We start from the raw sequence: 13,397 nt of genomic DNA, 5'->3' as shown, positions 1-13,397 counted from the left end.
GAGAGGAGCCACCTTTCCATCTGTGTTAGTAGGGAGACACCAGGGGGGAACCCTCAAGGCCTTCTAGGTCTTCAAAGAAGGGCCACATGATTTCTGGGAACTGTAGACCATTTTCGTTTAATGGAAACATCATGCTTGTTGTATTTAAACTCAATCAGGCCTGAGATTTTGGTCTGAACCTGAATACAGTCTGTCTGAGCCCAATCTGACCCAACACCAGGGGTGCAAAGAGTACTGAACATCCCTACTTCAGTAAAAAAGTACTGTTACTGTAGTGATCATTTACTTGAGTACAACTAAAAGCATTAGTAAAGTAAATTACTCAAGTAAGAGTAAATAAGTACAAAGGATTCTTTACATGGTGAACATTTATCAGATTGATGATTAATGTGTTCTATTTTTTAATGACTTTAAAATGATGTCAGACTCAGGAAAACGTCCTTCACATGTCCTTATTAAAGAATGCCGAGAGGAAGACGTTGTGTTCTGAGACACATAAGCTGGACGTCCGTCCCACCGCCGTCTTTTAAAGATCAGAGCATAAACTTTGTCTCCTCTGCAGACCAGTTTCTGCTCCGTCATGTTGAACGGTATAAACTTTGACTATGACGTGACGAACATGATCAGAACATACTTAAACTTTCTGATAGGGAATGTAATCAGATACAGGCGTTTACACGGATATTATTCTTCTATTTAACGGATTATTTACAGGATTACCCACCTCGTTCAATCGGATAGAAACTGTATTCCGAATGGCCTCAATCGGACTAGACTAATCAGACTGAGGTGTTTACATGGACGTGTTCTATTCCGAATGAGCTATTAGCTATTATTAACAGTTTATCAGGCTGTATGTAATAATAAACTGGGCAGATAAATAAAAATTGTGCACTTCAATTAGCAGAAAAATGTCATGTGTTCTCTGTAGAGTTCACTTATTTTCACTTAGAAACTCAACAAAACTTGGAACTTCACAAGTGGAATTCGAAACATTTGTGTCCGATTCTATTTACAAAGCTCATCCCTGGCTGCTACGACCTTCGTTCATCTTCCACTGGTGTCAAGTGTGTTCAGTTTCGTTGCAGGTGCCGCTGGACTGACAGCACAAGCTAAAACATGTTCAGCTTCAGCAGCATAACATCCACTACCACTTTCCAGCTGCAGCTGCCGCTGATTCTCTTCTGGCTGAGCGTCCTTGCTGGCCACTGGCAGGAAAATGGCCTGAGGCGGAGGATTGATGTTGCCGCAGCTGGACTCTCGAGGAAAGCCTTTTCACAGGCTGAATTCTTTTTAAGCTTTAGCTTCTATTCTGACTCAGACGCTGGACAGTGGAATAATGTGCGCTGCAAGTCACGCAGCTCTGTGTGTGTGTGTGGATACAGGGGTGAGGAGGGGGATTAGTCGACTGTGAAGCGGCTGAAATGACTGTAGTCTGTACATTATTGCGCAAAACTCGGAGACATGGTTTCATTTATTTAATTCCAACACAAAACAGATATTAAGCATACATTATTAATCTTTCAGGAGATGCAGGAGGAGACAATCCACTTGCATAAAGTGAAAAAAAGTGAGACAGTCAAAGGAAAATAAGTGAAAAAACAACAAGAATTAAAGAAACTGGAGAAAATATGACTCTTAACAACCACCCGGAAGACCTGGTAGACACCAACACTGTTCCCATCAGATAAACAGCACGAAAAGCTGTTTGAGAATCAAGCTCTAGAGTCAGAGGCCATGAAAAAAAAAGCAGAAAATGTATTTTTAACCAGCTGCCCTTACATTTTGTTTTCTTCTCCTGTGAAGTTTCAATTTTGGAGATAAAGGTTTTATTCCAGTGTCAAAATTGCATTATAGACCATTTACGGCATTTGGTAGATGCTCTTATCCAGAGTGGCTTACAGTTTGATCATTTTACACAGGGAGGAAAGGTAGTGTTAGGAGTCCTGCCCAAGGACTCTCACTGGTATAGTGTAGGGTGCTTCCCCAGGTGGGGATTGAACCTCAGTCTACAGTGTAGAAGGCAGAGGCGTTACCCACTACACTATACCAGACCACTTTCCAAAATTTATATTAAGGGCTATACACTTACAATGGTAAATTACCATTCATTTCAAATGTATTAGCGAAATTAAATGTGTTTTCTATTAAAGTCAGTTCAATTTCTTTTAAAAACCTCATTATATCCAAAATTGTTACAAACAGATGCACATGATTTCAGAATTAAACTTTTATATACGTTCATATACTTAAAACTTTCATATATTTCACAGAAAATTACACAGAAGCCTTGGTGACTAATTATAATGTCAGATTTTTGAGTGTTCAGTGAGTCACTCTTCACCTTCATTCCAGCTTCCATTCTTTTCAGGAGACTCACTTTCAGTTCCTCAAAGAATCTGCAGACCCACCTCCAAAGTTCAGTCTTAGAAGCTGGTTGATCATTTTCTGAAGTAATCAAACACATTCAGTGGTGTTGAGGTCTGGACTCTGGGGTGGTCAGTCCATTGTTCAGCTTCTTTGTTTGATGTGTCCGTCTCCTTTTCTCAGTGAGGTTCTTCTTGACAGCTACACATCCTTTCAGACCCAGAGCGCTGAGTCGTCTTCTCACAGTGGAAGGATGGACAGAAACACCTGTGGATGTTTTCAGATCTGAAGCAGCTTGATTTTCTCCTCTCTCTCAGAGATGAAAGCTTTAAGTGCTGTTTATCTGATGGGGCAGTTTTGGTGTCGACCAGGTCTTCCAGGTGGTTGTTAGGAGGCCCGTTTTCAGGTTTGGATTATGAATTATCTTATAACTAATCTCCTCAGATGTATCTCCTTTAAAATGAATAACTTGTACTTAATGGCTGTTTTGACTGGAAGTTAAATGAATGAAAATGATGGTCTCTGACTTTTGCGCAGTGCTGTATGTATATGGGTGGTGGTGGGGGGGGGGTCACCTGCTGACCGCAGTCTGCAGGTGTGTGTGCGCGTGTCACTCACCGTCTGCTTGATGTCGGGGATGCCGATGCGGAACACCATCATGGCAATGTGAGTGTCGTCTGGGCCGGAGCTCGTGCTCCTGTCTCGGAGCCGTTTCTGCTGCTGATTGGCTGTGGGCTGGTGGGCGGGGCCGGGGTTGGATGAGTAGGGGTTGGCGGTGTGTCCGGGGTTTCCGGCTCTGATCTGTCGCTCTGCTGCTGGACGTCCAGCCATGGTGCCTTTCTGCCTGTGCCCCTCATCCCTGCCCCCCAAACGCCCCCCTCCTCCTCTTCTCACCTCCTCCTCCTCCTCCTCATCCTCCTCTTCTCCATCCAGCTCTCCATTCTCCTCCTCCTGCCCTTCTTCATCCTGATATTCGTCATCTAACTCCTCCTCTTCTTCCTCATCCTCCTCTTCCTCCTCCGCCCCTGGATAAAGGTGTTGACTGTTTCCCAGCATCCTCTGCTGTTCCTCGTCACTGGAGAGAGGGCTGAGTGGCATCGTCATGGCGACAGGGAGGGTGGCACAAACGGCAAAGGCATCATCCCCAGAGACACACTGTGGAGGGAAGAAAAAGAGAGAAAGGGGGGAGAGGTTTTTATTGGGCAACTGAGAAAAGAGAGAGTTGTAGAAAGACTGAAAGAGAAGTAATGAAGCAAGAAAGGAATGCAGAAGGAGAAAGAGAAGATAGAGGGTGAGGCAGAAAGAGAAAGAAAGAGAACATAAAGAGAGAAAGAGGAGTATTGCAGAGTGAGAGAGAGAAGAAGAAGAAAAAGACAGGAGATAGAAAGAGAGGAGAGAAAGAGAGAGATTAAGGAGAGACAAAAGAAGTAATGAATGCAAGGAAAGTTATAAACACAGAGAGAAGAGAGACAGAAGTAATTAAGAGAGAGAAGCAGAGATGAAAGAGAGAGAAAGAAGTAATGAAGAAAGAATAAAATTAAAGTTATGAAGAGACAGAAAAGGAGGAGAGAGTGAGAGAGAGAAGAAAGAGAAAGGTATTAAAAAGGGTAAAGGAAAGAAAGAATGAAAGGAAAGTTATAAAGAGAGGAAAGAGAGAGGAAGAGAGAATGGGGCAAGGGTGAGAGAGAGAGAGAGAGAGAAAGTGAGAGAGAGAGAAAGAGAGAGAGAGAAAGAGAGAGAGCGAGAGAAAGAAGAAAGAAAGATAAAGAAGAGAGAGACTGAAAGGCAATTTATGGAGAGAGGAAAGAGAAAGACAGAAAAAAGAGAGCAAGAAAGAAGTAATGAAGGGAAAGGGAATGACAGGAAAGTTATGAAGACAGAGAAGAATACAGAGAAAGACAGGGAAGAAGAGAGAGAAAGAGAAGTAATGAGAGAAAGAAGGAGGAGAGAGTGGGAAAAAGAAGAAAGAGAGAGAAAGAGTGAGAGAAAGAAAGAAGGAGAAAGAGAGAGTGAGTGAGAGAGAGAGAGAGAAAGAAAGAGAGCGTGAGAGAGAGAGAAAGAAAGAAAGAGAGCGTGAGAGAGAGAGAAAGAAAGAGAGAGAGAGAGAGAGAGAGAGAGAGAGAGAGAGAGAGAGAGAGAGAGAGAGAGCGCTATGTTTACACCATCAGCACCTCAGGAAACTTTGATGTGAGATTAAACACATGAACTAAAAAGCACAAAGAGCTTTTTCATGAAATCAAAAAGAAGCAGAATTCTGCCAAACACTGCATTAAACTGCGTTACAGTGTTTTTGCAGCTATTGATCAGCTGTGGTCATGTGTGAAGGTGAATTCAGAAACCTGTAGAAATAACATAAAGACTCAAACTGCACTCAGGGCAGAATTAGGCTGCTTTACCTTCATTACAGCTGTTACGAATCTCTTATATCTCCTACATAGTGACCACAGTAACCGCAGTATGAAGCACTCCAGTGTGTGCGGCTCTAAGGTCAAACCATCAACCCACTGGCTGAGAGACTTTACCCACTAACCACTGACGCACTCTAATCCACCATTCATCAAACACAAAAGCCTTCCCAGAGCAGTAGAGGCTGTTACTGCAGCAAAGACGACAAACTCACTATTAATACCCTTTCATTTCAGAGGAAACGCTGGATCAGCAGGTTTTGGACACATAATAGTGCACAAGGTCAGACGAATCCTGACCACTAACACTACAGCTACAGACCACATGGACTACAGTGTAAACTAGTTATTCTTAGGTTATAAATGTGTAATAGTATGTGTAATAGGAGTCTAACCTTTTTTTTACTTCACATAATTTGGATCATTTCTATTCCATCCATTTATTATTATTATTGACAATTATTTAAAAGTATATATACTGTACTTTTTGTCTCCTAATTTGAGTAAAGGTGTGAAAGGAGAGACTGAATGAGAGAGAAAAATAGAGAGAGATAGAAGATGAAAGAGAGACAGAAGAAGAGAAAGAGAGAAGAAGGAGAGAGAGAAAGAGGAGGAGGAGAGAGGGAGAAATAGAGAAGGAGGAGTAGAGAGGGAGAAACACAGAAGGAAAAGAGAGAGAAAGAGAGAGAGAGAGAGAGAGAGAAAGAGAGAAGGAGGGGAAAGAGAAAGAGAAGGAAGAGAAAGAAAGAGAAGGGGAAGAAAGAAAAAGAGATGAGGAGGAGAGAGGGAGAAATAGAGAAGGAGGAGTAGAAAGGGAGAAATAGAGAAGGAGGAGTAGAAAGGGAGAAAGAGAGAAGGAGGAGTAGAAAGGGAGAAAGAGAGAAGGAGGAGAAAAAGACACAGAAAGAAGGAGGGGGAGGGAGAGAGAGAAAGAGAAAAAAGAGGGAGACAAAAGGAGAGAAGGAGGGAAAGAGAAAGAGAAAAGGAGGGGAGAGAGAAAGAGTGAAGGAGGGAAAGACGAGAGAGGAAGGAGGGGAGAGAGAAAGAGTGAAGGAGAGAAAGACAGAGAGAGAAGGAGGAGGAGAGAGAAAGAGTGAAGGAGAGAAAGACAGAGAGAGAAGGAGGAGGAGAGAGAGAGTGGTGGAGAGAGAGTTGAGGAGAACAGAAGTAGATTAAAGTTCTATTTGAAGTGCTGTAAAGCTGACCAGTAGTAGGTCACTGCTGGTCACTATGGAGACAGACACACACACGCACACAACTGTGTGACACCTGAAAAATTATATCTAAAAAGCTGTTTATCTGGCTAGTAAATGTTTAGTAAGTGTTTATTAAGTGTTTTGCTCAACAGAACACTAATATTACAATAAATACAAATATTATTAATATTCTAATACTCTTTTAAATCAAAACAGCCATTAGGTGGAAGTTTTTCATTTTAAGCAGAGACTTCTGAGGAGATTAGATATAAGATAAGCTTGTTCGGCTGTTTCTACCACAGAGAAAACAATCCCGATTGGACAGTTTTCTATGGGCAACACATAACAATGAAACAAGACTTACACACTACTACATGTAAAAGTTAAAAACAACGAACATGATGATACTAATACATAAAAATTAAAGCTAAAAATTGCACACATATATTTAAGTTTATTACTCATGAATCGTTAGCCCTTCTTTGAAGGCCCTGAAGGCCTTGAGGCTTCCACACTGCTTGGACCATGAGAAGCAGAAAATGCAACCAACTTCTAAGACTGAACCTTGGAGGTGTGGAAAAATATCCCTGCAGATTTCTTTGAAAGTCTGAAAGTGAGTCTCCTGAAAAGAATGGAAACAATAAAGACACTAAATACTGAAAAAATGTGATGTTATTCCATTTTGAGGCTTTTTTGTCATTTTCTCTTAAATATGTGTTGAAGGAAAATTACTTGTACTTAATTACGGAGCCTTGCTGGTGACATCATGTAGAAATAAAAATAATGTGTGGCCACGCCACATTAACGTGTGGGAATGAGATCCTAAAACGTGGCCACCACTTAGTGAGGCATAGGAATGAGATTATGCCTTATTAAGTCGTGGCCATGCATTAAGATCTCGTTCCCATACCTTACTAAGTCATGGCCATACATTAGGATCTTGTTCCCACGCCTTACTAAGTCGTGGCCACAACTTAATTATCTTGTTCCCATGCCTTACTAAGTTGTGGCCACTTTATTTATACAGGACGTCACCAGCAGGGCTCTGTACTTAATGGACATTTTGACTGAAAATGAATTAAAGGAAGGGGGTCTCTGATTTTCACACACATTACTCTACACACACACACACACACACACACACACACACACAATATGCACATATGTAGAAGCAGGTGTGCAAAGAAACGCACCAATACAAAGGCAGATCACACCTCCTTCTTAAGTGCACTACTCTAAATGCAGGTAACACATGTAAGGAAATGGGGGCAAAAAAGGCCATAGTTCACTTCGTACAACAGCCCTGCACTCAGTGTGGAGTGCGCACTTCAGATTTGGAGCACAGCTCATGGGTACGAGTGTGCTTTAACATTGTTACTGTGGCACTCCACCGCTGGGCTCCACACTCTCCCCTTCACTGCACAGATCACACAGGGTCTCAGGGCTCTAGTACGTATGGATGGTAGTTGATGTATCTCCAGAGTGCGCACTGGAGTGTGTACCATCACCTCTCACTGCACGGATTTCACACCCGCTGTGGATCGTATGTTACAGCACAAACACTGCAGCCTTTCCAGCAGTGTCACAAGACACTGATGATATTGGCTGTGTCTCAATAACTAGCGAATCTAGGCTAACTAGGACTTTGGGTTCATTTTAAGCCATCAAGTGTGAACTTCCAACTTAGATAACGGAAATGTGCTGCCTGCTGAGGTATCTGATTCTGCCCGAATTAAGGCAGCATCATATGTGTCCTTAACCAGTAAGACCATCCTACAAGGCAACACAACAATAAGTCAATAAATAAATCAATCAATCAATCAATCAATCAATCAATCAATAAATAAATAATTCAAGGTGGCACAAAGAAGGGATGAATACAAAATCATCTTCAAATGAACTTATTTGAACGAATATATGATGTCACTCACTTTTTTTCCTTCAGAAACCTCACGGCACATCAATTTAATTATGATTTTACTTGTGTCAAAGGTCATATTAGCATCATGTTAGCATGCTCGCTAACTTTGTCACCTGGGGCCTTTGGTTTAAAGGCAAGCCCAGGTTTAAGGCGGCATCACATCTATCCTTAATCAGTAAGGTCATCCTACAAGGCAACACAACAAGCTCAAATAAATGAATAAATAAATAATAATAAATAAATATTAATAACAATAATAATTCATGGTGGCACAAAGAAGGGATGCATGCAAAATCATCTTCAAATTAACTTATTTCAACTAATATATGGTGTTACTTGTTTTTCCTAATAAATTGCTAAACACATCAATTTGATGATGATTTTATTTGTGTCAAAGGTTAAACAGTGCTGGTATTAGCATGCTCGCTAGCTCTATTGCCTTGTTTTGAATGACAGGCCGAATTTCAAGGCAGCATCATACATATATATATATATATATATATATATATATTTAATAAATAAGATCACCTTACAAGGCAAAGCAACAAACATAAATAAATGTAAAAAATTCAAGGTGGCACAAAGAAGGAAATGCAAGCGGAGTCGTCTTCAAATGAACTTCTTTCAAGTGATAAATGTGTCACTCACTTGTTTTTCCTCATAAAACTGTAGAAATATCAGTTTAATTCTGATTTTGCTTCTGTCTGAGGTCATTTTATTGTTTCAGTGCTCACAGATTAGCATACTTGCTAGCTCTGTTGCCTCAGGCTGTTGTTCCAAATGACAAGCTAGTTGACAAGCTTGCTAGCTTAGCCTAGCTTAGCACTAGGTTGTTTTGTTTGTGGCTAGAGAACGTTAGCTAGCTAATCAGTTGTCTCAGGATATCATCGCTGTCCAAAGAAAAACAAGTATCTCTAAATGGCCGCTTTACAGGAGAAGGAAAAAACATGGTTTACTTTCAATGTGAGTTTTATTCAGAGCAATTTTGCAGGATTTCTGTTGGTCAAATCATCTTGAAATGTTCACACAATGTAAAGAGCAGCTGCTGAGCTCGAATGATGAAGGAAAATAAAAACAGGAAAAAAATGGAGATACTTTTTTGGACAGCAATGAGCAGGAGAGAGGGGTGTGTTATCGCCAAATAACATCACGGCTGTGATGATCTACGGCGACCAAATCACAGCCGTGATGTTATAGCGATAACACACTCCTCGAGTGTTCTACTGCTTTTATACAACAGTGAAATAAATAAAGTAATAAATTAATAAACTGGGCTGTGAACGCGGCGTTTAATATGTTTTAATGTTCGCAGTTCCTTCTGCCAAATTATATTTCCTTAACGAGCAGCTTGTTGCTATGTCAGAGTAACGAGCTCCGCCCACTCGCTGCACAGCCGGCAGTTCGTTCTCCAGCTGCTTACACTAAATTCCCAAACTGTCATCACCACTGAGCAGCTTTTCAGTCGGCAGCTGTGACAGAATTCACCAAATTCGCCAAACAAACAGGCTGTAAGATGCTTTACAGACTGGCTGGAACAAAACAACATTAATATTGATCTGGGAAAAAATGACAAAACTGAGCTAAACTTGATATTGCGGCAGTTTTATGGCTCAGTCTGATTTGGTCAGACTCTGAAGATCAGACTACACGTTTGGCGAATGGTATTGGGTTCATTTCTGGCTGATTCCAGGTTGTTTAGCTGTTCTTCTGTCACAGCTGCCGACTGAAAAGCTGCTCAGTGGTGATGACAGTTTGGGAATTTAGTGTCGTCTCATTTTCAGAGTCTGACCAAATCGTCTGTCGGTCAAATGTGATCTTAAAAGTATCCATTTTCTGTTTGTGGCAAAGTAAGAAGTAAAAACGTTCAAATGGCTTGAGCGTCTCCTACAGCTGTCAAAGTCGTTGCTTAGCAACGACGTCTCAGTGGACTGATACAGTGTTTGTGAAAAAACTGATGTTAAGGCGAAATAACAGCACGGTTTAGAATGCTTCTCAACCAATCAGCTGGCCTGGCCGGAACTAACTGTTGCATGATTACAAATATGAAGATAGCAGTGAGAATTTGCTGCTGTTTATCTTCAGCTAGCTATGCAGCCAGCAGGCTTCAGAATCATACCAGCTTGTTGACCCGCTGTAGCAATGTTGGCGGCTGAGGAGATCACCAGAACTGCGCAGGAAGAGGGAATTATTGGTGATATAATCGAACCAGAGTGTCTCAGTAAGCTGGTTTATAAGGTTCTATTTTGGTCAAAGTGCTGCCCACCCTAGACAGCTGCCTATGTAGGCAGGAGAGAGCAGGGCAGCTCACTGGGTTCGGAGAAACACCCACTGCGGTCCGACTCTGCTGGTACTGTGTTCACACTGTGTTTGATTCTGCCTTTATTTTTTATTTTTCTTTTTTTAGCCTCTTCATCTTCGTCTGCAGTGCATTTAAATGTTTGTGGGTGAAGAAAAAAATCTGAGAAAATATCAATAACTAGAAAAGTGCATTGCCTGAAATGATTGCGCAGCATAAGCAAGCTGAGAAGGGTTGCTAAGGTGTTGCCAGGAGGTTGCTATGGTATTTTAAACAGTTGCTAGAGTGTTAATAGGTAGTTGCTGTGGAATTCCTGGTGGTTGCTGTGGTATCCAAGGTGGTTGCTAAGGTGTTACTAAGTGGTTGCTGTGGTATCCAAGGTTGTTGCTAAGTGTGGCTAGGTGGTTGCTATGGTATCCCAGGTGGTTGCTATGGTGTTGCTAGGCGTTTAATATGGTATCCCAGGTGGTTGCTAGGCATTTGCTATGGTATCCCAGGTGGTTGCTAAGGCGTTGGTAGATGGTTGCTATGGTGTCTCAGGTGGTTACTAAGGCATTGCTAGGCAGTTGCTATAGTGTCTCAGGTGGTTGCTAGGCGGTTGCTACGGTGTCTCAGGTGGTTGCTAGGTGGTTGCTATGATATCCCAGGTGGTTGTTATGGTATCCCAGGTGGTTGCTAAAGTGTTGCTAGGTGGTTGCTATGTTATCCCAGGTGGTTGCTAGGTGGTTGCTATGTTATCCCAGGTGGTTGCTAGGTGGTTGTTATGGCATCCCAGGTGGTTGCTATGGTATCACAGATGGTTGCCAAGGTGGTGCTAGGTGGTTGCTATGATATCCTAGGTGGTTGCTAAGATGTTGTTATGTAGTTGCTATATCTGAGGTGGTTGCTAGGTGGTTGCTATCGTATCCCAGGCAGATACCAGATTAAATGAAAATAAGTAAACACTTCTGTACATTTTACTACACAATTACTGTTTATTTACTGAATTTAACACATTCGGGAAAAATAAAACATAAAATGTGGCCTGTGAAAAATTCTGGCACATTTTTTAATTTGTATGTTTTATTTTTTTCCAATATGTTAAACTCAACAATTAGAATAAATAGAAACAGTGCAGTAACATTGGCAGAAATATGCCATATTTAAGCGTGTTCTCTGTAGATGTGTTGCCTCATTTTCCCTTAGAAATCCAACAAAACATGTAATTTATCAGGGGTGTTCAAACTGTATATTTTGTGTATATATTCCACTAAGTATTGCTATAAAATTTCAACATATATATGATTCATAGGCATGTTGTGGATGGAGCTGGGCTGAACAGAGTGCTCAGTGGGCTGTTTCTGTATATTTTTTCAGAACACTTTTGGGAATTTCTCCCAGACAGCACGGTTTCTCCTGCTCACATTCCGAGTCGTGTGAAAAGCACTACTGCACAGACACTGTTATCACACACCAACGCCACAGTCCATTTAAAACAGCACAAAAACACACTCCTAAACTGTCAGTCACAGTTTCCAAACAACAGCAAGACCACACCAGCTAACAGATCAATAGACTGCAGCAATAGACTGACTACAATCTGATGCAATAGGAGAAACGGAAATGCATTTGGTTACAATAAAAGAAATGCTCAAGGTAAGTGTTGAGTTTTCAATCCTGTTCACGAGTAAAAATGAATCACCCAGATGGGTCACAGCTTCAGTTATACAGACGACTCAACTGAGTTCAAACTGCAACAAAAAAACTATTAAAGAAAAAAGATTAAGTATTTTGACCTTGGATATTTACAAGGGTTACGTTATGATCTATTTCAACCCGAGAATTAATAGACACAGTAATAAGCTAAATATATACAAAATCAGTTTTATATGGGAGGAGTCTGGCCCAAACCCCAACCCACAAATTCATACTTCTGAAAATTACACTCAAAATTGTTTTGCATTTTTTCAATGTTTTTAAAAAGTCTTTTTTGATGATTTAAGTGAAGTTGACAGATTTCGATTCATAATGAGTTTATTTTTTAAATAAAAAAAATGCTGTCCCACAGTTTATTTTCACCCCCGAAACCCAGAGTTTTAGTTAGTGGGCGGGGCCTTATTTTAGCGCCCTGCATTTTAGAGCAGGAAGTGCGACTGCATCCCTGTCCCTCATGACCACATGGTGAGCAGTTAGATCCCATTGTTTTTGAAGTAAATGAGTCCCAAAGTCTAAAAAAAAAGTGTGGATCATTAAGAATCGTCACTGCTTAAACGTATTTTTCGCAGTTAAGTGCTTTTTTGTGTTTTAATAAAAAAATATAGATGATTTTATGTATGTACAGCTGTTCAAAGCTGTGTTTGTTAGTCATGTACAGGCTGTCTGTTTGAGTTGTGCTATAAAAGAGCTAAAATTGTCACCACCGAAACAGTCACTACTGAAACATTTTTTTTGAAACACAAATTTTACCAAATGGTAAATTTTGGTAGAGTTATGATTGTTTTAGTAGTGACAAAATGGAATGTCTGATAATTTGTTTTAATAAAATAAACCTAATTAAGGTACAGAGTCACTCAAAGCAAAAGGATTTTAGACTAAAGTCTGCATTGTTTTCAACTCTGAACCAGTTCAGACATCCATATACAGTAATATGGAGCTGTTGTGTCTGCAAGAAAAAGGATCTTCCACTAAGAGAGAGAGAGAGAGAGAGAGAGAGAGAGAGAGAGATGACATGCAAGTCCTGAAAAATGAATAAAAACAGGACAGAAAAACTTTATAATTGTTCACTGCAGTGCAAAAGTTTGCAGTCAATGATGTCAATGACAAGACGGCAGATAAATGAGGATGAAAGAGAGAGAAAAGGAAAGAGAGGACAGAGAGAGAGATGAGGAGAAGGGGAGAGAGAAATACAGAAATAAAAGATATATATATATATATATATATATATATATATATATATATATATATAGAGAGAGAGAGAGAGAGAGAGAGAGAGAGAGAGAAGAGAGAGAGAGAGTGAATCTCTTCCGCTTCTGTATCTTGTTCTTTCCTGAATAAGTTCTGCTGAGTGAAATGACTGAAATGTCTTTATGTTCTTTCAATATTGTTCCTCAGTCATTATGCAGTGATTGGGATTGGATTCAGAGAGAAAATGAGAGAGAGAAATAGAATGGAGAGAGAGTGGAGAGAGAGTGGAGAGAGAGGATGGAGGGAAAGGATGGAGAGAAAGGATGGAG

At 40.7% G+C, this 13,397-nt stretch overlaps 1 protein-coding gene across 1 annotated transcript in view; it reads right to left on the bottom strand.

The window, feature by feature from the left end:
• Positions 1-13,397, bottom strand: part of shank1 (SH3 and multiple ankyrin repeat domains 1) — a 204,788-nt gene that overhangs the window by 129,262 nt on the left and 62,129 nt on the right. Inside the window, exon 2 of the mRNA XM_036589679.1 lies at positions 2,986-3,522. Within this exon, the coding sequence (XP_036445572.1) occupies positions 2,986-3,471 (486 nt within the window). The 5' untranslated portion in view covers positions 3,472-3,522. The remainder of the gene's footprint in view (positions 1-2,985; positions 3,523-13,397) is intronic.

The sequence above is a fragment of the Colossoma macropomum genome, unplaced genomic scaffold, assembly GCF_904425465.1.
Source record: "Colossoma macropomum unplaced genomic scaffold, Colossoma_macropomum, whole genome shotgun sequence".
In the NCBI taxonomy this organism is placed as follows: Eukaryota; Metazoa; Chordata; class Actinopteri; order Characiformes; family Serrasalmidae; genus Colossoma; species Colossoma macropomum.
The sequence above is the reverse complement of the archived record's forward strand: the minus strand, read 5'-3'. Positions and strand labels throughout refer to the sequence as shown.